Source organism: Ornithorhynchus anatinus, chromosome 3, assembly GCF_004115215.2.
Source record: "Ornithorhynchus anatinus isolate Pmale09 chromosome 3, mOrnAna1.pri.v4, whole genome shotgun sequence".
Lineage (NCBI taxonomy): Eukaryota > Metazoa > Chordata > Mammalia > Monotremata > Ornithorhynchidae > Ornithorhynchus > Ornithorhynchus anatinus.
In genome coordinates this window covers 19,859,584-19,883,086 of record NC_041730.1, presented here as the reverse complement: position 1 = coordinate 19,883,086, position 23,503 = coordinate 19,859,584, and the positions used below count along the sequence as shown (strand labels likewise).

Genomic DNA, 23,503 nt, shown 5'->3' with positions numbered 1-23,503 from the left:
AGGTCAGTCAGACTGCCAAGTTTCTTTCTGCCTTTTTTTTTTATTCTCAGAGCCAAACCAAATGTTTATTTGTCGAGGTAAGTTATCTAACTCACTTTAAAGAAAATATTTAGGGGTGGCTTCACTGAGGACAAAATGCTGCCATCATTATTGAATTACTTTTCCATTAATTAAGACATGTAATTTATGTTTTTCAGAACCACAAATAAGTGGTGGGAAGGTATGTTTTCTGTCTTTATGAGCTGACCTGCTGCTGCTGCTGCTGCCATCTTGTCTTCTGCTCCAGTACTTCCTGCTGCAGGAATTTCCTTGAAGGTGAACACAACTGAATTCTCCTTTAAAATAAACATATACCATAAATGATAACAAATAATATCATCATAGCCATTCACATGCTTGATACTAATATTTTAAATTAATTACTAATGCTTGAGAAGCAGCCTGGCTCAGGGGAAAGAGTGAGGGCTTGGGAGTCAGAGGATATGGGTTCTAATCCCGGCTTTGCCACCTGTCTGCTGTATGGCCTTGGGCTAGTCACTTCACTTCTCTGGGTCTCAGTTACCTCATCTGGTAAATAGGGATAAAGACTGGGAGCCCCATGTGGGACAACCAGATTACCTTGTATCTACCCCAGTGCTTAGAGCAGTGCTTGGAACATAGTGAGCGCACCATTATTATTAATACTTAATATTTCCTTCTTGTTCTAGTTAACCTTAATATATGTTGTCTCTCCCAGTCTTTTCCTTTAATATTGTCATTAGACCCTCATATTTTCACCCTTACTCCCGTCCTGCTAGGATAATCTCATCTTCCTTTTGTGCAGAGCACTGTTCTAATCACTTGAAAGAGCACAACAGAGTTAGAAGACCCAATCTCTGTGGCTTATAGAATTGATCTTCTGCTTGTGGATTTTATTTTATCTATGAATCTCACTGGGGTTTTTTTTTTTTTTGAGATGTTCCCAAAGTCATTTGGAAATCCTTGATTTTATTTGGGACTGAAATGATGCACAGGCAAATCAAGATATCTAAGACCAGGGTCAGCTCTAGGGCAGGGAAGTAGAATTGTTTAATGGCAAGAACACAGGGCTGGGAATCAGGAAACCTGGGTCCTAATCCCAGCTCCACCACTTACTTAAGACAATGGGCTTATTTTCATTTACCTTCTCTGTGTCTCAGTTTCCTCTTCTATAAAATGGGGAATAAAATGCTCATTTTCCCTCCTCCTTTCATAGATTGTGAGTCCCATATGGAAAAGGGATTGTGTCTGATCTGACTGTTCTTCTGATCAGCAGCGTGGCTCAGTGGAAAGAGCACGGGCTTTGGAGTCAGAGATCATGAGTTCGAATCCTAGCTCTGCCACTTGTCAGCTGTGTAACTGTGGGAGAGTCACTTAACTTCTCTGGGCCTCAGTTACCTCATCTGGAAAATGGGGATTAAGACTGTGAGCCCCAAGTGGGACATCCTGATTCCCCTGTGTCTATCCCAGCGCTTAGAACAGTGCTCGGCACATAGTTAGCGCTTAACAAATACCAACATTATTACTGTTCTGTACCTACCCCAGTGCTTAGCACAGTGCTAGAAAATAACCACTTAAAAAAAAAATAACTATTTTTCTTGAGTGACTGCTGTATGCAGAGCACTGTACTAAGTGGTTGGGAGAGCTCAGTATAGCGGAGTTAATAGGCATGTTCCTTGTCCACAAGCCCAAGATACATATGGGTTGAGGAAAGGTGGACAAAGGTCAGCATGAGGGCTGTGTTTGGTAGATAACAATAGTAACAATAATAATTGTGGTATGTGTTAAGTGCTTACAGTGTTCTAAACATTGTTCAGAACACTGGGGTAGATACAAAGTAATCAGATTGGACATGGTCCCTGTCCCACATGGGGCTCACAGTCTTAATCCTCATTTTACAGATGAGGTAAGTGAGGTACAGAGAAGTTATGTGACTTGCCCAAAGTCATACAGCTGACAAGTGGTGGAGCCAGGAATAAAACCCATGTCCTCTGACTTCCATGCCCCTTGTCTTTTTCAGTAGGGCATGAAAATAAAAAGCAGTCCTGTTTTGGGGGCTGAGCTATCTCTGGCAAGCTTTTCTGGGCAGCCACTCTTGATGTCACCTATTTCTTTAAAGAGGTATGTGGTCACTAACTTCACTCCCCTCCATCCTCCCAAGGATCTCTAAAGGGCAACTCCTATCTGTACCCCAGTGGGGAAACTGATCGCCAAAGAGGTTGGCCAGCACTTTGCCTATGCCAAGCATCTGTGCTCTCCCCACACATCAGCACTAATATTAGCTAAATGGACTGGGCTTTGTACGTGCTTTATATATACTCATCTAAAGATCTAATTTCTCTTGAGACTTGAGTTTGTCAGTCAGTCAACCATATTTATAGATGCTGACTGTGTGCAGAGCACTGTACTAAGCACTTGGGATAGTAAAACCTAAGAATAAACGATCACATCCTCTGCCTGCGATGAGCTTACAGTCTAGAGGGAGAGCCGGACATTAACATAAGTGAATTAATAATGATACTAAGTGCTTCTACCAAGCACTTAACAAACCCCATCATTATTATTATTATTAGATCCGCATCATATACCAGAGTGGTGATAGCTCTTCATTAATTTTTTTCTATACTTGTTTTATGTTAACCATAACCTACTAAAGAACTGGGCTTCAAAAAAGGAGTGGAACTTCAAACTGTTCAAGATCCAATAAGGACCATTCATTCATTCAATCATATATCACCGTGGATGATACGACCATCCTTCCCATCTCTCAGGCCCGCAATCTCGGTGTCATCTTTGACTCGTCTCTCTCGTTCACCCCACACATCCGATCCGTTACCAAGACCTGCCGGTCTCACCTTTATATTATCGCCAAGATCCGCCCTTTCCTCTCCACCCATATGGCTACCTTACTGCTACTGGCTCTTGTTATATCCTGGCTAGACTACTGTGTCAGCCTTCTCTCTGATCTCCCTTCCTCCTCTCTCACCCCGCTCCGGTCTATTCTTCACTCCACTGCTCGGCTAATCTTCCTGCAGAAACCATGTGGGCATGTCACTTCCCTTCTTAAACACCTCCAGTGGTTGCCTATCAACCTCCGCTCCAAACAAAAACTCCTCATTCGAGGCTTCAAGGCTCTCCATCACCTTGCCCCTTCCTACCTCTCCTCCCTTTTCTCTCTCTACTGCCCACCCTGCACTCTCCGCTCCTCTGCCGCCCACCTCCTCACCATCCCTCGGTCTCACCTATCCCGCCGTCGACCCCTGGGCCACGTCCTCCTGCGGTCCTGAAAAGCCCTCCCTCCTCACCTCAGACAATCTAATTCTCTTCGCCTCTTCACATCCCTACTTAAAACTCACCTCCTCCAAGAGGCCTTCCCAGACTGAGCTCCCCCCTTTTCCCCTTTGCTCCCTCTACGCCCCCTTCACCTCTCCGCAGCTAAACCCTCTTCTCCCCCCTTTCCCTCTCCTCCTCGCCCTCTCCCATCCCACCCCTCAGCACTGTACTCGTCCGCTCGACTGTATATATCTTTATCACCCTATTTATTTTGTTTCTTTTGTTTAATGAGATGTACATCACCCTGATTCTATTTAGTTGCCATTGTTTTTACGAGATGTTCTTCCCCTTGACTCTTATTTATTGCCATAGTTCTTGTCTGCCTGTCTCCCCCAATTAGACTGTAAGCCCATCAAACAGCAGGGACTGTCTCTATCTTTTGCCAACTTGTTCATTCCAAGCGCTTAGTACAGTGCTCTGCACATAGTAATCGCTCAATAAATGCTATTGAATGAATGAATGAATATTTATTGAGCACTTACTGTGGGCAAAGTATCACTTGGTATCAGTATTGATTCACTTATGTTAATGTCCGGCTCCCCCTCTAGACTGTAAGCTCATGGTGGACAGAGGATGTGATCGTTTATTCTTAGGTTTTACTATCCCAAGTGCTTAGTGCAGTGTTCTGCACACAGTAAGCGCTCAATAAATATGATTGAATGAATGTGCCAAGCACTGTTCTAAGCAATGGGGTAGATACAAGCTAGGCAGGTCATCCTACGTGGGGCTCACAGTCTTAATCCCCATTTTACAGATGAGGGAACTGAGTCACAGAGAAGTTAAGTGACTTGCCCAAAGTCACAGAGTTGATAAGTGGCAAATCCGGGATTAGAACCCACAACCTCTAACTCCCAAGCCCCTGCTCTTTCCACTAATCCACGCTGCTTCCCAATTACAGAATTACATGTACATAAGTGCTGTGGGGCTAGGAAGGGAGATGAATAAAGGGAATAAGTCAGAGTGACACAGAAGGGAGTGGGAGAAGAGGAAAGGAAGGCCTCTTGGAGAAGATGTGCCTTCAATAAGGCTTTGAAGCAGGGGAGAGTCATTGTCGAACATGAGAAGGGAGATAAATCTATGCCTCTTGGTGAATTCTTACCTAAGAACTCACACAAACATGTTCATTCTGTTTATGAACTTTGCATCTATTCAATACCAAGGTCATTACTTTGAGTCTTGATTTTCTGATGTTAAGTTTTTCACCAAGGAAGTTTCTGTTTGTTTTGAGGACCACCTATTAGGCATATGAAGTAACCGCCCTGATCAAAGTAGAAAGGAAATGCTCTCTTTCAAATAAATTTCAACAGCACACAAAATTATAAAAATATTCTGGGCTTATTTTTGTTTTCTTCCCCCAGTAGGATGGAAGCTTCTGGTGGGCAGGGAACCCGACATTGTGATAGTCTGTACTTCCCAAGCACTTAATACAGTGAACCACACCAAATGAGTGCTCAATAAATGCTATGACAGATACTTGTTGACCGCAGGTCCCTAATTTTTTCCACATCATATGCCAGAGTGGTGATAGCTCTTCATTAATTTTTTCTATACTTGTTTTATGTTAATCATAACCTACTAAAGAACTGGGCTTAAAATACGGTGTGGAACTTCAAACTGTTCAAGATCCAATAAGGACTATTCATTCTTTCATTCAATCATATTATTGAGCACTTACTGTGTGCAAAGCACTGTACTAAGCACTTGGGAGAGTATAATACAACAACAAACTGACACATTCCCTGTCCGCAGTGAGCTCACAGTCTAGAGACCAGAATAACTTTTAAGGTAAAAAAAAAATCTAAATTGAAGGTGCTCTAAAGAAATGCCTTTTACCTCCCCTTCCTGAATGAATATGAGCTAAAACCTGAAGGATAATACTTCGACTGCTCTCCTTTCTTTAGCTACAGATACCCACCACCAGGATCATGGCCAAAGGAAATCATTCCCAGCTGAGTGAGTTCATTCTCACTGGGCTCACAACCCTTCCAGAGCTGCAGATCCCTCTCTTCATCGTGCTTCTGCTTATCTACTGTACCACAGTCTTGGGGAACCTCGGTCTCATCTTCCTGACCAGGACTGATTCTCGACTTCAAACTCCCATGTACTTTTTCCTCGGCCACTTGGCTTTGGTTGATGTTGGCTATTCCACAGCCGTGGGCCCCCAAATGCTGGTCAACTTGTTTGAGGAGAGAAAATCCATTTCCTTCTGCCTCTGCACCGTGCAACTCTGTTGTTTCATTACTTTTATCATCACTGAACTTTTCCTGCTGTCTGCGATGGCCTACGACCGCTACGTGGCCATCTGCAATCCTCTGCTCTACAAGCTCATCATCTCAAAGAAAGTTTGCATTCTTTTGGTCACCATTCCCTACATCTACAGCTTGACCGTCGCCTTGTTTACGGTAGTCTTCACATTTCGGTCGTCCTTCTGCGGCAATAACGTCATCGATCATTTCTACTGTGATAGCCTACCCATCCTGGCGTTGTCCTGTTCTGACACCCGTGTCATAGAATATTTCATTTTGGGGGATTCTACTTTCAATTTGATTTTCTCCCTCCTGGTTGTCCTGGTCTCCTATATCTTCATCATCTCTAACATCCTAAAGATCCGTTCTGCCCAAGGCAGATGCAAAGTCTTCTCTACTTGTGGTTCCCACCTAATGGGGGTGACTGTGTTCTACGGAACTCTGATTTTTATGTACATGCGGCCACAAGCTAGTCATTCATTTGAAACAGATAAAATGGCCTCCTTGTTTTACACCCAGGTGATTCCTATGCTGAACCCCCTGATCTACAGTCTGAGGAACCGGGAGGTAAAGGAGGCTCTGGAAAGAACTGTCACTGCTTGTTGGCTACACTTCAAACTCCTGAAATCCTGAAATCCCATTCAATAAAACACTCTAATAATAATACCAAAATCCTGTTTAAAACATCTCTGGACTGTTTCCTTTTAATATAAAGATCAGATAATCAAACTGGGGAATTAGAAAAGGGCCACGCTCAGAAATGTGCACCACATCAAAAGGTGTCGTCAGTCATTTTCAAATGTTCCAGTCAATTAGGTATTTGAATTGGAAATAGAACTTCGTTGTCATCTTGGGACAGAAAAGGGCACTAGTCAAGCAAGGAACAGAATACATAAATCTGCTCTGAACCTCTGCCTTCTGCCCAGACATATTTCCCTCAGTTTGAGGCATAATGGAGTGACAGATGCCTGCCCAATTTCCTAGAGAAGCAGCATGGCTCAGTGGAAAGAGCACGGGCTTTGGAGTCAGAGGTCATGAGTTCGAATCCCAGCTCTGCCACTTGTCAACTGTGTGACTGTGGGCAGGTCACTTAACTTCTCTGTGCCTCAGTTACCTCATCTGTAAAATGGGGATTAAGACTGTGAGCCCCACGTGGGACAAACTGATTCCCCTGTGTCTACCCCAATGCTTAGAACAGTGCTCTGCACATAGTAAGCGCTTAACAAATACCAACATTACCACTGTTTGGAAAAGGTAGGGATAAGTGGAGCTTGGTGGAAAGAGCACAGGATTAGGAGTTAGGAGACCTAGGCTCTAATCCCAACCTCACTCCTTACCTGTTATGTGACCTTGGGCAAGTCACTTTACTTCTTTATGCCTCAGTTTTCTCATCTGTAAAATAGGGAAAAAATAGGGATTAAATACTTGTTTTCCTTGCCCCTTAGACTGTGAGCCCCAGTTGAGAAGGGACTGTGTCCAATCTGATTTTCCTGTATCTACCCCAGGGCTTGACTCATAATAAATTCTTAATAAATGCCACAATAATCAGTAACCCCACTGCAGTTTCTTTAGGAAAAGTCATCTTGCTCCTGTGACTTATGAACTGATCGCTGTCTCTTACCTTACTGGCAGTGCAGTCTGGGACATTTCTGGAAGCCAACATCCTCACTGCACTGGCTCCAACTTCTGGGGCCATTTCATTATGTTATCTAGCCTTAAATTAATCCATTTTTGTGTCCATGTAGGGTGGGAGGGTAGACCTGCATGAGAAGCAGCATGGCCTAGTGGAAAGAGCACAGGCCTGGGAATAAGAAGGCCCTGAATTCTAATCCCACTTCTGACACTTGTCTGCTGTGTGACCTTGAGAAAGTGACTTCACTTTTCTGGGCTTCAGTTACCACATCTGTAAAATGGGGATAAATTCTACTCCTTCCTACTTAGACTATGAGTCCTCTGTGAAACCTGATTATCTTGTATCTACTCTAGCACTTAGTACAGTGTTTAGCACATAGTAAATGCTTAACAGGCACAATGATGATGATGATGATGATGATGATGATGATGATGATGATGATGATGATGATTGGACCAGAAATTCAGGGCTGGTAAAAAAATTCTGGCCATCTACAGCACAGGTGGAGTGATCTGAAATTTTTCCAGTGGTGGGAAAAAAACAGAATCATGCAAAATTTTAACATTAAAAATTTTTAAACCAAATCATAATGGAGTATATGAATATAATATAGGAACTAGTCAAGGCATTAGAATTTTCCTAGGAAGTTTTAGGTTCAAAATATTCTCTGATTAATTTTAATAAAAGTCAGCTGTTTGTCAACCAGGAACATTGAAACAGGAAGAGTTTATGATATTTGAAATAACTACTTAACATTCACTAAGCCCAAGCAATAATACACTTTGAAAGACACCAAATTAAACTTTGAAATGAAATTCAATTTCTATAGGATGAAATTCTAATGAATGTCAATTGAATTACTTTTCAGAATCAAAGCAAGCAGACAAGACTGGATCTTAATGACAATTCATTATAAAATTGAGCCCCCTGAATTTGCTTATATCCCCTACATGGAAGAGATGGGAGAGAATTCTGATAGAGATGCTTTTACTAAAAATAACTTTAAAATGCTGAGAATAGAAAATAGCAACTGTTAAATAATTAGCAATTCAGAAAGGATTTTCTGATGAGAAATTATTCTCTTGAAACCGTAGTAACAAAATTTTCAGCAGTAGAAAATTCTTACTAAATGAAAACTGCCTTTCTCTCTTAGAGCATGAGTCCCACATGGGGCAGGAACTGTATCTGCAGTGATTATCTCTATACATCAGAGAAGGGCGGTTGACACATAGTAAGGGTTTAATAGTCACTGTAATTGTCAAGTCATAATCAACTCTTTCAACTGCATAAGGAGCTGTGGAGTGAGTGTGTGTGTATGTGTAGGGGCAGGTGGGGCAGCTAAAGAAGCAGGGTGGCCTAGTGGATAAAGTCCCGGGCTGGGAGTCAGAAGGACCTGGGTTCTAATCCCGACTCTGCCACGTGTCTGCTGTGTGACTTTGGTCAAGTCACTTCACTTCTCTGTGCCTCACTTACCTTATCAGTAAAATGGGAATACAGACTATGATCTGCATATGGGACAGGCATTGTGTCCAACCTGATTATCTTATATCTACCCCGGTGATTAGAACAGTGCTTGTCACATAGTAAGCACTTAACAAATACTATAATTATTATTATTATTTTTACCCAGACTACCTTCCACAGATGCAATATATTACATATTCAGTAGTATTTATTGAGTGCTTACTATGTGCAGAGCACTGTTCTAAGCGCGTGGCCTCAGCACTTTTGCAAAAGCTCAAGCAGGCAACTTAAAGAAGAGGCCTACTTAGGTTGAGGCAGGAGTGGGAAGGAGTGCATTTCGGCAGTAATTTTTCATCAGCTTCTTTGGTTTCCTTCTTTCCCACCTGTGCATGACATTTCCTTTTGAAAGGTGTTTTCAGCTCTTTGAGGGCAGGCATCATGTCCACTTACTCTATGGTACTCACCCAAATGCTTAGTACAGTGCCCTATACACAATGAGCACTTGTTAAATACTACTGATTTTTACCACATAATCAATCAATCATTGGTATTTATTGAGCATTTGATATGTGCAGAGCACTGTTCTAAGAGCTTGGGAGAGTACAATACAAGATAAATTAGCAGACATGTTCCCTGCCCATAATAAGAATAATAATGATGGCATTTGTTAAGTGCTTAACAATAATAATATTGGTATTTGTTAAGCGCTTATTATGTGCAGAGCACTGTTCTAAGCGCTGAGGTAGATACAGGGTAATCAGGTTGTCCCACCTGGGGCTCACCGTCTTAATCCCCATTTTACAGATGAGGTAACTGAGGCACAGAGAAGTGAAGTGACGCCCACAGTCACATAGCTGACAGGTGGCAGAGCCGGGATTCAAACCCATGACCTCTGACTCCCAAGCCCAGGCTCTTTCCACTGAGCCACGCTGCTTACGATGTGCCGAGCACTGTTCTAAGCACTGGATGAGCTTACAGTACAGAAAGGGGTTTACTATTCCTCAGCTCCCACTTTCAAATGTCTCTGTGATTCTTGACCCGCTGGGGTATGCTATTTAAAATCCTTATTAAGGTATGCTCCTGGGTTACTCACTGTTTACCTTACATATTCTCTGATGAGTCCTCCAGGAACCATATCCCAAGGGGAATATATCTCAATATATAGTTTATCCCACGTAATCTGCAATTTTACCGGGAGTATTTGGAAGAAGAAGAAACTGGGTCACTCATTTTTTCATAATGTAACATGTGCTTTGAAGTAATGGTTAAAAACCCACTGCCTTCCTAAAGGGATTGCCCTCTAAATTATCCAAATAAGAGTGGAAGAGTTAAAAAGGTATGGGGAAGAACTTCTGTAGGGCCTGATGATCTTGGAGATTTCAAAACTTCCGGTACTGAGGTATGTTGGGGCTTACTGAATTGTGTGATTTCCTGGTAATTAATAACCATGATGAGATCATCGGGATGGCACAATATCTGGCTTCTTCCTTAAATAGTTAAGCTACAAAGGAGGGTGGTATGTGTAAACAAGAGTTACTTCATCATATGAAACAGAGAAAGTAACTAGCTTGAGTCAATCAATCAATGGTATCTGAGCCCTTACTGTGTGCAGAGCACACTGTATTAAGCACTGGAAGAGTACAATAAAACAGACTTGGCAGACACATTCCCTGCCCATGATGAGCTGACAGTCTAGGAACTTAAAGACATGCTAGCAGACTTTGGCAGTGATTACAAAAATGACCGATTCATCTAAAGATTTTTTGGTCAACCTGCCGACCAGTGCTTAGAATGGTGCTTGGCACAAAGTAAGTGCTTAGCAAATACCGTAATTATAATAATAATAACTGACTAGGAGGGTTCCTGACAATTCTTCATTTTTATTCATTCAATTAGAGAGTGCTTACTTGGTGCAGAGCACCGTACTAAATGCCTGGGAGAGTACAATACAACACTGAACAGCCACATTCCCTGCCCACGATGAGTTTACATATTCCTCTTTTGAAAATGACCCTAACTACAAATTCTTGCCAAGGAAAGTGAGGACCCTACTATCCACAAGAAAAGGTGACATTCTTGGAAGCATTCCTGTCATGGCATTTCAGTTTTCTTGTACCAGATTGAAAGAGTAAGGATTTATAAGGATCCCAATCTTTCCTTTGCATAGCAAAAGCCAAAACCCTAGCAGAAGGGGCCATCCAGGAGAGACGCTTAAGCAATCTTCATCAGATGTTGCTTCTGGGAAAGGGCATGGCCTAGTGGATAGAGCATTGACCTGCGAGTCAGAATTCAATTCATTTTAACCATATTTAGTGAGTGCTTACTGTGTGCAGAGCACTGTACCAGAGCACTGTACTTTCTCTGTTGCAGTTGATGAAATAACTCTTGTTTATACAGAAGGACCTGAATGCTAATCCCAGCTCCACCACTTGTCTGCTGCATGACCTTGGGCAAGTCATTTAACTTCTCTCTGCCTCAGTTACCTCATCTGTACAATGGGAATTAAGACTGTGAGCCCCATGTGAGACAGTTACTGTGTCCAAACTGACTAGCTTTCACCGAGAAGCAGCGTGGCTCAGTGAAAAGAGCACGGACTTGAGAATCAGAGATCATGGGCTTGAATCCCGGCTCTGCCACCTTGTCAGCTGTGTGACTGTGGGCAAGTCACTTCACTTCTCTGGGCCTCAGTTACCTCATCTGTAAAATGGGGATTAAGACTGTGAGCCTCACATGAGACAAACTGATTACCCTGTATCTTACCCAGCACTCAGAACAGTGCTCTGCACATAGTAAGTGCTTAACAAATACCAACATTATTATTATTATTATTATTATTATTATTATCTACCCCAATGCTTAGAACAGTGCATGACATATAGAAATGCTTAACAAATACTATTATTATTATTGATAATAAGCCAGGAAGATCTTATTTGCTTCTCAAATCGCTGGAGTAGTCATTGCAGTAACAATAATAATAATAATAATAATGATGGTATTTGTTAAGCACTTACTATGTGCAAAGCACTGTTCTAAGTGCTAGGGGGGATACAAGGTGATCAGGTTGTCCCACGTTGGGCTCACAGTCTTAATCCCCATTTTACAGATGAGGTAACTGAGGCACAGAGAAGTTCAGTGACTTGACCAAAGTCACACAGCTGACAAGCGGTGGAGCCGGGATTAGAACCCATGACTTCTTAATCCCAAACCTGGGTTCTTTCCACTGAGCCACGTAGCTTCTCCCACTGGATGCAATGCCTTGTACTAAGCGCTTAGGAAATGCCAAACAAAAAAACAACAGATTTCCTGCTTAACAGTTCGCACTCCACAGGAAGAGATTCAGAAGAATATTTACAAATAGGCTAATCGAAGGAAGGAATTAAATTACGATTACAATTTTCTGTCCACAGAACTACAAATCCAGTACTGTCCTCTTTTATTGGGGATGATTTTTAAAAAATTGGTTTCTGTCTAGTATTTTGCTCATCTTCAAAAGCTAATGTCCACCCTCATCCCTGCTCACCTCCCCCATCACCTCCCCCACTGGATACCCCAAAATTTCTCATGAAAACCTTCCTGGAAAACTGAAGGGAAAAAGACCAAACGTGAAATGTGCTCTGGGTCTAAGGAGAAAATGGGGTGCCTTGAGACTCCAAAGGAACATTCCTATGGACTTAAATAAAAGGCAATAATGCATTATTCCACCTTACCCAGCTTGGGGAGTGAACCCAAGAGTTCCTAGATCCCTCACAGGGTGTGTCAAGGGAGAAACCGTGTTTATTACTGACAGTTTGATGTCTGGCTCATTTTCCAACGAGCTGGCTCCCTGAGATTTAAGAGCCTTCTTGGAAGGAAGTGGAGCAGCAAACTATGCAAGCCATTTTGCCCAGGGATGATTCTCCAATTACGGGGATTAGAGGAGGGGTCTGTAGCAGGCGCATACCTGCTTTGAATGGAGGCTAGAGGAGGAAGTGAGGAGTACGAGTGACTTTCCACTCGGGGCTCATTGGAGGGACCTCAAGAACCGCAGCCAAATGGCTCTAGTTCAGCGACTTGGCAGGCTCGAGAACTCTTCAGTAACAAGCCTTTCCTCTTCACAGTTCCTCTGGTGAAATCTGCTTCTACTTCTTTCCAGGGTAAACGGTTCCTTTTCCATCCCCAAAATGAAGCCTTGAAATAATTTCCCCCGAGAAGGAGTTCATCTCGTTAAAGTTGCCTGAGTTTCTGAAGGATATTCGGGAACTAATGAAATCCCTATCCTTATCATGGCTGCACCAATCATTGGACACAAACTACTTTGGGCCAACCTGTAAATGAGAACAGAATATTCACCTCTTGGAGTATGGTTTCGACAAGCTCATTCTCACCCTTGGAAAAACTCTAGTGAAATGAAGATAATCAATATCGCTAATTTTCTGGATGCGAAAGTCTATTACTTGAACAAAGATTCTTTAGTCTGTCCTTGCCAAGTCCCTAAACAGTACACCACACCAAATGATCACTGCTTCTAATATTACTACAAGTAGATGCTTCTGAGGTTGATTGCCTACAAATATATTAGGAGGGGGAAGTTTATGTTACACTAAATGTTATTCCATTATGTTATGCTATGTTATCCCGTTAGCTAGAGGTAATCACATGCCGCTTTACCCTTGCTTCTCTAATACAATCCTATCTCTTGGGTTAAAGCTGGGAAATCTGGAGGATCTCATGGGGGGCGGTAACTACTCTGGAGTGACGGAGTTCATTCTGGTGGGGCTCACGGATAGCATACAGATGCGGGCCGTCCTTTTTGTGCTTTTTCTACCAATCTACGTACTTAGTGTGACGGGGAATCTTGGACTGATCGGATTAATTGGGCTCAGCCCTCGACGTCACACTCCTATGTACTTTTTCCTAAGCCATTTAGCCTTCGTTGACTTCTGTTATACCTCCTCCATCACTCCCAACATGCTGGTGGATTTGGTTGTAGAGTTGAAAAGCATTTCCTTCTTAGCCTGTGCTATTCAAGTATGTTGCTTCATCACTTTTATAAATGTAGAGATTTTTCTCCTGGCACTGATGGCGTATGACCGTTATGTGGCAATCTGCCATCCTCTTCTTTATACGACTGTGATGTCTTGGAAACTGTGTACGCAACTGGTAGCTGGTACTTACCTATACTGTTTTTTGGTTGGATTTTTTCATACATTTCTGACATTTCGTTTCTCCTACTGTGACTCCAATGTCATCAATCATTTCTATTGTGATGAGGTCCCCTTGTTAGCACTGTCCTGCTCTGACACCCGCATCAAAGAGAGGCTGATTTTTGCATTTGCTGGTTTTAATACACTCGGCTCGCTTCTGATTGTCCTCATCTCTTATATTTTTATTCTCTTGGCCATCTTAAGGATACGCTCTTCTGAAGGGAGATATAAAGCCTTTTCCACCTGCGCCTCCCACTTAACATCTGTTACCATATTTTATGGAACCATCATCTTCATGTATTTACAGCCCAAATCAAATCATTCACTGGACACTGATAAAATCGCTTCCGTGTTCTACACCATCGTGATCCCCATGCTTAATCCCTTGATCTATAGCTTGAGAAATCAGGAGGTGAAAGGTGCCTTAAAGAAGAAAATAGGGAAAATAAGTTGTATGACACCACGAGTGCAATTCATTAAATAAGAAATGTGTGGTCTAGTGGAAAGAGCTTGGCCCTGAAAGTCAGCAGACCTGGGTTCTAATGCCGGCTCCACCCCTTGTCTGCTGTTTGGCCTTGGGCAAGTCACTTAACTTCTCTATGTCTGGGTCACCTCATCCAGAAAATGGGGATTAAATCCTACTTCCATTGTGAGACTTGGAGCCCCAGGTGGGACAGGAACTGTGTCCAAACCAGTAATCTTGCATCTAGCTTAGTGTTTTCTGCAGTGACTGCAACATAGTGAGAGCTAAACACAGTACCATAAAAAATAAAGACTAAGGTGCCCATTTGTCCCATGGCAGATGGGATGGTCACAGATTTTTGAATCCTATTCTCCTGAGCCCACAGTGATGGTACAAACTCCTTGATATCCCTCTCTCAGCTAAAAGTCAGGAGAGGGGACATGAAAACCGCATCAGTGGAGACAGCAACAGTAGCAGGTAAGTAAAGGAGAGCCAGGCAATACTACTCACCCATTTCGTCTCCTCCTTCCTACTTTTCTTCTTTCCTCTCATTGCCATTCCCTTACTCTTCCTTTCCTGTTCCTGCCATGGTTTCCCCAGTCAATCAATCAATCGGACTTATTGAGTGCTTACTGTGTGCATTACATTGTGCTAAGCACTTGGAAGAGTACAATATTACAGTGTAATAGACACTTTATATGTGCCCCAAGCACATCTATCATGATCACATCTGGTGGCTGTTTCCTAGAAGTTTCCGGAACTGCCAAATTAGCCATACCTGGGACCTAGAAGGAGCAAGCAGCCACAACAACTCTAGCCATGAAAAATGGGGCCATGGAAACGGAAGACGACTGATGACAGTAATGGAAGAAGGTTGATGTCGACTATTGAAGCGTGTTTAGATGAGAGTTGGGGACTGTCTATCACTATGTGTGCCTGTACAGGCAACTCTGCATATGTGTGTGACTGTGACAGTAACCACTGTCCCTCTCTGCTGATTTTTCAATTCCTTTTTCTTCTAGTTCTTCCTCGATGACTGTTCCAAGTGTTTTTATCTATTTCTGTCTCATTTTAATTCTTCCTGCCTAACTTTAATTTATTCCAGTGACTGTCTCCCCATCTAGACTGTAAGATCTTTGAGAGCAAGGATCATGTCTACTAATTCTATTCTATTCTTCCTTGTGCGGAGAACAGTACTCTGCACAAGGTAGACACTCAACAAATGCTTTGGATCAATTGATAATTGATTTATCCACCTCTAGGTCTCTGCCTTCCTCAATCTCTCTGTTAATTGGTTGATTTCTCTCTTCTGTTCTGATTCTTTCTGTTTTTATAATAATAGTAATAATAATAGTGGCATTTGTTAAGTGCTTACTATGTGCTAGGCACTATACTAAGCACTGGGGTAGACACAGGAAAATCGCGTTGGACACGTCCCTATCCCACATGGGGTATCTATGTCTTGTAGTTTCTTGACCTCTCCACAAGAAGCTCATTTTCTATCCAACTTTGAACTCCATAAATATTCACATCAAGAGCTGTAAAAAATCAGTATTGCTTCCACTTTCTGTTTCAAACTTACACATGCTATAGGCTTTGTAGCAAATTCGATTGTAAACTCCCATTAGACTTTGAAAGCTATAAGACAGTGACCCCTCATTTCATTTAAACTCCTTACACCATGTCATACACCTGCCTTTTTAATTCCTAGCAGAGCAGCAATTAAATTCAATCATATTTATTGAGCACTTACTATAAGCAAAGCACTGTCTTCTAAAAGAAGTACTAGGTGTGAATACTGTGTGTACTATGTGAGCTTTTAATAAATGTGTTTTCTAGGGAAAAAAATAGGTGTATTGCAACAATCAATGATTATATGTTCTTCTGGTAGTTAATGCACCTTCCTAAGTCCCCAGAACAGAATCGTTAGGCCACAAAAATTGTCTTTGTCTCACCAAATCTGCTCTATTCTCTAGGATATCTAACCATCCCTCCTCTCTTCCTACTGTTCACTATATTACCAAGTTAAGCATAGGCAAGTCTCTGCTGCGAGTTCTTTCAAGAGTTTGTTACTAAACAATATCCTTAAAACAAAGGAAATCAATTTATAAGGAGAGAGGAGGATGCTTTCTTTTAGGTTCCTTGGCTTATTTTCTATGTATTAGGTATCTTAGTGCCATTTTTTTTCTTTTTTTAGACGCTGATCATATTTTTATGTTTTTTCCTATCAACACCTGAATCACTTCCCAAGGCTCATTTGCGGATGCAGCAGTCTGTAACACCATCTTTGACAACTCACCAGTGTTTCCCTGTAAAAACAGTCACTTGGAGAATATTTAAAGTCAAACTTTGCAAATCAATAAATGTGTTAATTGCACAATGCACAACTAAGTATGAAAATCCTTTCCCAAAGGAATTACTAGAAGTGGGGCAGGATTGTAGTCCCTTTTGTGTACATAGAAAATGATTTTTAAAAGACAGCTAAAGTCCAATGGAAAATTAGGATATCGCCAAACACTTTTATCAGTTATGGACTTGAAGATGATGACTGGGTTTACAGTGATGGTCAGGCAATTAATTTATCAGTAGGATATTCCAATTTCAACCATTTGTTATATGGCCTGTAAGGAAAATACGGTTCCAAAAGAAAGACAAAGTGATGATTACACCCTCAAACCATCATTTAAGGTTGAAGAGAAGTAGCATTACTTCCACTAGGCCATGGGAAGCAGCGTGGCTCAGTGGAAAGAGCCTGGGCTTCGGAATCAGAGGTCATGGGTTCAACTGCCAGCTCTGCCACTTGTCAGCTGTGTGACTGTGGGCAAGTCACTTAACTTCTCTGTGCTTCATTTACCTCATCTGTAAAATGGGGATTAACTGTGAGCCTCACGTGGGACTACCTGATTACCCTGTATCTCCCCCAGCACTTAGAACAGTGCTCTGCACATAGTAAGCGCTTAACAAATACCAACATTATTATTATTAATGCTTGAGGAAGCAGCGTGGCTCAGTGGAAAGAGCACAAGCTTGGGAGTCAGAGGTCATGGGTTCAAATCTCGGCTCAACTGCTTGTCAGCTGTGTGACTTTGGGCAAGTCACTTAACTTCTCTGTGCCTCAGTTACCTAATCTGTAAAATGGGGATTAAGACCGTGAGCCCCATGTGGAACAACCTGATTACCTTGCATCCTCTCCAGCACTTAGAACAGTGCTTTGCACATAGTAAGTGCTTAACAAATGCCATCATTACATAACTGAAAGAGCATGGTCCTGGGAGTTAGAGGATTTGGGTTCTAATCCTGGCTACACTGCTTGTCCGCTGCATGACCTTGGGAAAGTCACCCTTCTCTGTGCCTCAGTTACCTCAACTATAAAATAAGGATTTAGTATCTGTTCTCCTTCCATAGGGACTGTGTCTGACCCGATTAGCCTATATCTACCCCAGGGCTTAGAACAGTGTTGGGCACATAGTAAGCACTTTTGAAAATGTCACAAAAAGAATCTCTAAATTGAGAAAACTAAAACTAAGTTTGACTTGAATGAGGGAGAGATCAATTAATCAATCAATAGTATTTATTGCCTCTCTCAGGGTCACACCTGGAGAGTTTCCAGTACTCTACCAGTCTCGACTACAGGAGGGAGGCATAGAGAAGCAGTGTGGCTCAGTGGAAAGAGTCCGGGTTTGGGAGTCAGAGGTCATGGGTCCTAGTCCTGGAGGCGCCGCTTGTCAGCTGTGTGACTTCGGGCAAGTCACTTAACTTATCTGTGCCCCAGCTACCTCACCTGTAAAATGGGGATTAATATTGTGAGCCCCACATGTGGCAACCTGATCACCTTGTATCTACCCTAGTGCTTACTATGTGCAAAGCACTGTTCCATTCCTAGCTTGGGTAGTGGCTACAGAGTGAAAGGCAATCGCTACAAGTCAAAACTCACCCGTACTGGGCAGCAGCAGCATGGGAGAGAGTCAAGGACAGAGACTCAAGTTGACTGCGTGGAAGGAGGCAATAGTAAGCCAATTCCATATTTTTACGAAGAAAACTCTATTGATATTCTACCAGAATGAATGTAGATGGAGCTGGGGTGTTCTGGGAGAAATGTGTCTACGATGTCGCTATGGGTCAAAGACGACTCAAAGGCATAAGACAAGACAAGGATTTATTGTCTTGCATTGTCTGTGCAAAGAGTAATGTACTAAGCATCTGAGGGAGTACAAAGCAAGAGTTGGTAGACACATTCTCTGGCCACATTGAGCTTCCAGACTAGAGATATATTGTTTCTCCAGTTTTGGTGACTATTTTATAATAATAACAGTAGTGGTATTTCTTAAGAGTTTACTACATGCAAAGCACTATATTAAGCCCCGAGGTAAATACAAAATACTCAGGTCTGACACAGTCCTTGTCCCACATGGAGATTACAGTCTAAAGGGAAGAGAGAACATATATTGAATCTTCATTTTACAAATGAAGAAACCGAGACATAAAGAAATTAAGTGGCTTGAACAAGGTCACACAGCAGGAAAACTAAAGAGCAGGGATTAGAACTCGGGTCCTCTTGACTCCCAAACTCTTTTTTCATTTAGCATTTGTTAAACACTTACTATGTGCCCCATTAGTGAGTTCTTTCTGTGTGCAGACCATTGTACTAAGTCAAGCAATGTCCTAAACACTGGGGTAGATACAAGTTAATCAGGTCAAACCTAGTCCCTGGTCCACATGGGGCTCAAGGTTAAGGGGTATTGGAAAAGGTACCTGACAGCTACTAGTATCGCAGATAAGAGGAATCACTTTCAGATGAAAGGTCTGATGTCCACATTCTAATATGGGAACATTTAGAAATGAAACAACCCCTTCAAAACAGGGAGGTCTCAACTCATTTTTTCCCTGAGGAGATGTGTTCCAGCATACTCCCATAGGAGGGAGGGAGTGAATACTTTTCCACCCTCTTTCCTCTTTTTCCCAGAGGGATTAGGAGACACCTAAGAAGTACAGCCCTCCTACATGCTTAGGGATACAGACACATAACTCTGAACATATGCAATTTATTCTGAGAAAAATTTGCCAAAGAGTGAAATCCTGTGGAGGTTGGCAGGATAGAGTGCTTCCCATCTTCCCTCATTCATTCATTCATTCATTCAATTTCATTTATTGGGAGCTTACTACATGCAGAGCACTGTACTAAGCACTTGGGAGAGTACAGTGTAACAATGGAGAGACACATTTCCTGCCCACACAGTACCTGCCTACAACAAGCTCACAGTATAGATGGGGAGGCAGAGACCAATATAAATAAATAAATTACAGATATGTACATAAGTGCTGTGGAGCTGGAAGGGGGAATGAATAAAGGAAGCAAGTCAGGGTGACACGGAAAGGAGTGGGAGAAGAGGAAAGGAGAATTTAGTCAGGGAAGGCCCCTTGGAGGAGGTGTGCCTTCAATAAGGCTTTGAATGGGGGAGAGTAATTGTCTGTCGGATTTGAGGAAGGAGGGATTCCAGTCCAAAGGAAGGAGATGGGCCACGGGTCAGCCACGAGATAGAGGAGTCAGAGGTACAGTGAGAAGGTTAGCATTGGAGGGTTGAAGTGTGCGGGCTGGGTTGTAGTAGGAGAGGAGCAAGACACTAGCCCTGGCTTGAAACCTACTTGATGATCATGGTATTTGTTAAGCACTTACTATGCGCTGAACACTGTTCTAGGCGATGAGGTAGATACAAGGTAATCAGATTGTCCCACATGGGGCTCACAATTTTAATCCCCATTTTACAGATGAGGTAACCAAGGCACAGAGAAGTGAAGTGACTTGCCCACAGTCACACAGCTGACAAGTGGTAGAGCCAAGATTAGAACCCACGACCTCTGACTCCCAAACCCAGGCTCTTTCCACAAAGCCATGCTGCTTCTCTAAGCTCCTGGCACATTAGAAGTGGGACTGGAGGTCATTCCAAAGCTGCGTGCAGACAAGTGTAGTACATGAAGAGAGTTCTTCAGGAAGAAAATCTGCCTCAGGGAATCTGCTTCAGGAAAACCTAACATTAAGCACCAACCAGAGTCCACGTCATTGGAATAAGATTAACTATTTTAAAGTCAAGTATGTCTATTTCCACTTACAAACCTACTCCAAAAGATTCTACATAACTCCATTTCCTTCACTCTTGGGAGGCAGGTCAGCAGCAATGAGAGGAAAGAAGGAAGAGCAGGGTGGTAACGGCGAACTAGGTGGACCTCAGGTCAATCCATTGTATTTATTGAGTGTTCACTGTGTGGGAGAGCACTGTACTAAACTCTTGGAAGAGTACAATATGGCAGATTTGGTAGACATGTTGCTTGACCACAAGAGCTTACAGTCTAGAGAGGAAATGGCAGCAAATAGGAAGACATTACCACCCAGACAAAATCATCAATTCAACATCCTTTAAGATTACCCACATAATGTTCTGCAGTCTATACAAAACAATCTTGAGGAAGCTTTCCTTTTTAAGGCAAACTTCAGTTCGAAATAATCACCAGTCTTCATCAGATAATGGGAAGGAGCAGCCGTGAGAACATATTATTCTTTAAAAAGAATGGAAGTGAAAATGTAACACTGAAAGAAAACTCTTGCAAAGAAAATTCTCCCGTTTGATCAGAAATAAGACAGCACCTTGGCAGTTGTATTTGAAAGGCAAGGCAAGTCCATAATAAAAAGTTAGGAAAGAAAGGGCACATGGAGTGTGCAGATAGAAAGTGATTCAACAAACAGGCTTACCCCCAAAACTTCCCCACAAGATAGAGATGGAAAACACCATAAAGAGAAAAGTCTGCAGAGTCAGACAATTTGGTAATCTGAATAGAGAAAACAAAAAAGACACTGCGCTCGGGTTACTGAGCAGAGAAGAAATCTTTCACTGAAACTTCTCTCAATAAAGAACTCTCTTTGTTAGTGTTCTGGTGAATATTATCCTCTAGGCTGTAAGCACATTATGGGCAGGGAATGTGCCTGTTTATTGTTGTATTGTACTTTCCCAAGTGCTTAGTACAGTGCTCTGCACAAAGTAAGTGCTCAATAAATATGATTGAATGAATGAATGAATGAATGAATAATACTGTGGGAAGGGAATGGGTCTACCATCTCTGTTAGAGTGTATTCTCCCAAGTGCTTAGTGTAATGCTCTGCACAAAGTAAGCATTCAAGAAATATTACTGATTGATTGACTGATTGAGATTTAAGGAGCACCTGACATGCAAAACTCAGTGGCAAGTGCTGGGAATCGTAACTACCATCTCTATTGTACTTTCCAGAGTGCTTAATACAGTGTTTGTAGCATAATGATAAGTGCTCAATAGCGCATGAAAATCAGAAATTCAGGCAAATATCAATATTTCTCCTTTATAAAAGTGTAAAACATCGGTTCATTTTCCCTGCCTATCAGTAGTTTTTCCCTTTAGACTCTAACAGGAAATGGATCATTTTCTATTACTGCCCTGAGGTTAATAAAATACCTCTTTCCTACAACTAGATTATAGTTCAAATAATTAAGCTGAATCAAGCTTCATCAGTACATTTTTTAAAATTCATTTATTCAATCACATTTATTGAGCGTTTACTGTGTGCAGAGTACTGTACGAAGCGCTTGGAATGTACAATTCGGCAACAGATAGAGACAATCCCTGCCAAACAACGGGCTCACAGTCTCAAAATGATGTGCTCAATATTCAGTTTTATTTGGAAAGTGGGTTTCTTCTGACAATTTTCCAAAAAGCGGCCTTCACATTCTTGTTCCTCAGGCTATAGATAAGGGGATTTAGCATGGGACTCACAAAGGTATAGAACACTGCTATTATTTTTGATTGCTCTACAGACTTATCAGTTGGGGGTCTTACATACATACAGAAAAGAGTTCCGTAGAATATAGTCACCACTATCAAATGCGATCCACAGGTGGAGAAGGCTTTCCTCCTTCCCTCAGCAGAACGCGTCCTCAGAACGGCTATGAGAATGAAGACATACGAAATAAGGATGATCAGGAGCGAGTTGGAGAGGTTAAAGCCAGCCACTATGAACATTGACATTTCCTTGATGAAAGTATCGGAGCAAGCCAGTCTTATGAGAGGGGGATCAGCGCAATAGAAATGGTTGATTGTGTTGGAGTCGCAGAACGTCAAGCGATACGTCCACATGGTTTCCATAAGCCCGCTAAGAAATCCATATATATATGGAGCAACCACTAAGCGGAGACATACAGCCCTCGTCATTCTGCTGTGGTAAAACAAGGGTCTACAGATGGCCACGTACCGGTCATAGGCCATAACAGCCAGCGTGTAGTATTCTGTAATCACCATGGCGATGAAGAAATAACACTGCACCAAACAGGAAGCCAAAGAAATGGTTTTCTTTTCTGAGAAAAAATCCATCAGCATTTTGGGTGTGACATTTGTGGAATAACAAAGATCCAGAAAGGACAAACTCGAGAGAAAAAAGTACATGGGGGTGTGAAGCCGAGAATCTAGCCAGATCAGCATAAGCAACCCAAGGTTTCCTACCACTGTGATGAGGTAGATAAATAGAAAGAGCACAAAGAGCACAGGCTGTATCTCCGGACGATCCGTTAGCCCCATCAGAATAAATTCCGTGACCAGGGTGTCATTTCTCTGGGACATTTCCTTAGGTGTTGGCATAATCTGCTCAGATAAATTCGAACAGAGAAGACGATGAGGATTCTATCAATGCAAGCACTCTCTGATTCTTATCTCTCTCCCAGTCACGTGAGAGCACTTTAGGGAATCTCCCTTCATCTTTAAAGACGACTGCATAATTACAGGCTGGAAAAGCCAACTTCATTCACCCATTGAGATAACTACTACAAATATAATTCTGGTATCTATTAAGTGTTTACCACGTGCTAAGGACTGTGCTGAGCTCTGGGAAAGAGGCAAGATAGAGTCCCTGTCAGAGATAGGACTCACAGTCTAAATAGGAGAGAAAACAGGTATTGAATCCCCATTTTACAGATGAAGAAATTGAAGCACGGTGCAGTTAAGTGACTGGTCCGAGGTCACACAGCTGGCAAGGGACAGAGCTGGGGTTTGAACTTGGATCTTCTGACTCCCTGACCTGTGCTTTTGAGGCCTGGGACTTTTGCTTTTGACACTAAGACTTGCTACTTCCTTCTCCTCCATTATA

The 23,503-nt window shown here is 42.2% G+C and overlaps 3 protein-coding genes across 3 annotated transcripts; 2 read left to right on the top strand and 1 right to left on the bottom strand.

Annotated features, from left to right (window-relative positions):
- Positions 1-203: 203 nt before the first annotated feature.
- Positions 204-6,242, top strand: LOC100681323 (olfactory receptor 1038-like). Its single transcript, XM_007666611.3, has 2 exons — positions 204-315; positions 5,253-6,242. Exon 2 carries the CDS (start codon positions 5,277-5,279, stop codon positions 6,228-6,230), a length of 954 nt encoding a protein of 317 aa, XP_007664801.2. The 5' UTR covers positions 204-315; positions 5,253-5,276; the 3' UTR covers positions 6,231-6,242.
- A 7,162-nt stretch (positions 6,243-13,404) lies between these two features.
- LOC100681335 (olfactory receptor 1038-like) lies at positions 13,405-15,221 on the top strand. The gene is made up of 3 exons (XM_007666613.2): positions 13,405-14,332; positions 14,763-14,820; positions 15,092-15,221. The coding sequence occupies exons 1-3, from the start codon at positions 13,405-13,407 to the stop codon at positions 15,219-15,221; spliced, it is 1,116 nt and encodes a 371-aa protein (XP_007664803.2).
- A 6,812-nt stretch (positions 15,222-22,033) lies between these two features.
- Positions 22,034-22,999, bottom strand: LOC100084187 (olfactory receptor 1030-like). The gene has a single exon (XM_016227218.3). The coding sequence runs from the start codon at positions 22,996-22,998 to the stop codon at positions 22,042-22,044; it is 957 nt and encodes a 318-aa protein (XP_016082704.1). The 5' UTR covers position 22,999; the 3' UTR covers positions 22,034-22,041.
- Between the last annotated feature and the right edge of the window lie 504 nt (positions 23,000-23,503).

Excerpts from the sequence above, each read along its gene's own strand:
- LOC100681323 (XM_007666611.3), top strand. The coding sequence starts at position 5,277 with ATGGCCAAAGGAAATCATTCCCAGCTGAGTGAGTTCATTCTCACTGGG.
- LOC100681335 (XM_007666613.2), top strand. The coding sequence starts at position 13,405 with ATGGGGGGCGGTAACTACTCTGGAGTGACGGAGTTCATTCTGGTGGGG. Across the intron at positions 14,333-14,762 it reads GAAAATAGGGAAAATAAGTT|CTAAAAGTCAGGAGAGGGGA; the intron begins GTATGACACCAC and ends TCCCTCTCTCAG. Across the intron at positions 14,821-15,091 it reads GGAGACAGCAACAGTAGCAG|AAGTTTCCGGAACTGCCAAA; the intron begins GTAAGTAAAGGA and ends GCTGTTTCCTAG.
- LOC100084187 (XM_016227218.3), bottom strand. The coding sequence starts at position 22,998 with ATGCCAACACCTAAGGAAATGTCCCAGAGAAATGACACCCTGGTCACG.